General features: G+C 59.1%; 1 protein-coding gene across 1 annotated transcript in view; it reads left to right on the forward strand.

Annotated features, from left to right (window-relative positions):
- Positions 1-1,118, forward strand: part of SREBF1 (sterol regulatory element binding transcription factor 1) — a 7,926-nt gene that overhangs the window by 2,957 nt on the left and 3,851 nt on the right. Inside the window, exons 3-4 of the mRNA XM_017734281.1 lie at positions 3-64; positions 516-890. Coding sequence (XP_017589770.1) covers positions 3-64; positions 516-890 — 437 coding nt within the window. The remainder of the gene's footprint in view (positions 1-2; positions 65-515; positions 891-1,118) is intronic.

Here is a 1,118-nt window from a genome sequence, read left to right on the forward strand (position 1 = left end):
TGGCGGCAGCAGCAACAGCAGCAGCGACTCAGAGCCTGACAGCCCCCTCTGTGACCATGGCAAGGTGAGGGAGGGCCCTGGGGGGATCTCCCTGCCCTGAGTGGGACAGGGGATCTGCTGCTTCATGTAGGAGGTGCCAAAGGCAAAGTGTACCAGATGGAGAAAGAGCTGAGAGCCCTGGTCTTGTTCTCTGAGGCTGCTCCTCACATGATTTGGGGCTGGGTGTGGAGGCAATTTTGTTCTACCCTAAAATGTGCTCTGTGCCCCATGTCTATACCCTGAAATCCGTGCCCCTGTATTCCAGCCTGTGTCTCATTCACCATGCTCTGTACCCCAAGCCCTATATCCCATTGCCTATATCCCATGCCGGTCCCCCATCACACCGATATTCCATGCTGTGTATCCCATGCTCTGGATGCCATGCCCTATATCCTGGGCCCTATATCCCATGTGTGTGCCTCACCACCCCATGTCCATGCCTGTGTCCTGAGCTCACAGCAGCTCTGCCCATGCAGGTGAAGCAGGAGCACCCTCCACCCTCGCCCAGCAGCCAGGGAATGCTGGACCGCTCCCGCATGGCCCTCTGCACCTTCGTCTTCCTTTGCCTCTCCTTCAACCCCCTGGCCTCCCTCCTCCGGGGTTCTGGCTCCCCAGCCCCTCTGGAGAGCCAGGACACTGCTGGTCCCGGCAGGAGCATCATGGCTGAGTCTGGCACTTTGGGTAAGCTCTGGTGTGGGGTGGGGGGCATTGGGATGGAGGTTGTTGGGATGGGTGTGGGATGGAGGCTGTCAGGGTGGGCATGGATTAGAGGCTGTTGTCAGGGTGCAGGATGTTGGGGTGGGTGTATGGTAGGAGCTACCTGGTTCAAGGCTGTTTGGGTCAGCACGAATTGAAGGCTGTTGGTATGGGGGGTGTCAGAGTGGTGGCCATCAGAGTGGAGGTGGTCATGGTGGACATGGAGTGAAGGTCATTAGCAGGGGGTGGGTCTGAGATGGGAGATGATTGGGGTGGGCATGGGGGAGAGGCCATTGGGTGGATGCTGCTGGGATGGGCACATATTGAAAGCCACTGGGATGGACACCCTGGGGTGGGCATGGGGCTGCATTGGCAGGGGGCTG

The sequence above is a fragment of the Corvus brachyrhynchos genome, unplaced genomic scaffold (genome assembly GCF_000691975.1).
Source record: "Corvus brachyrhynchos isolate BGI_N302 unplaced genomic scaffold, ASM69197v1 scaffold5, whole genome shotgun sequence".
Lineage (NCBI taxonomy): Eukaryota > Metazoa > Chordata > Aves > Passeriformes > Corvidae > Corvus > Corvus brachyrhynchos.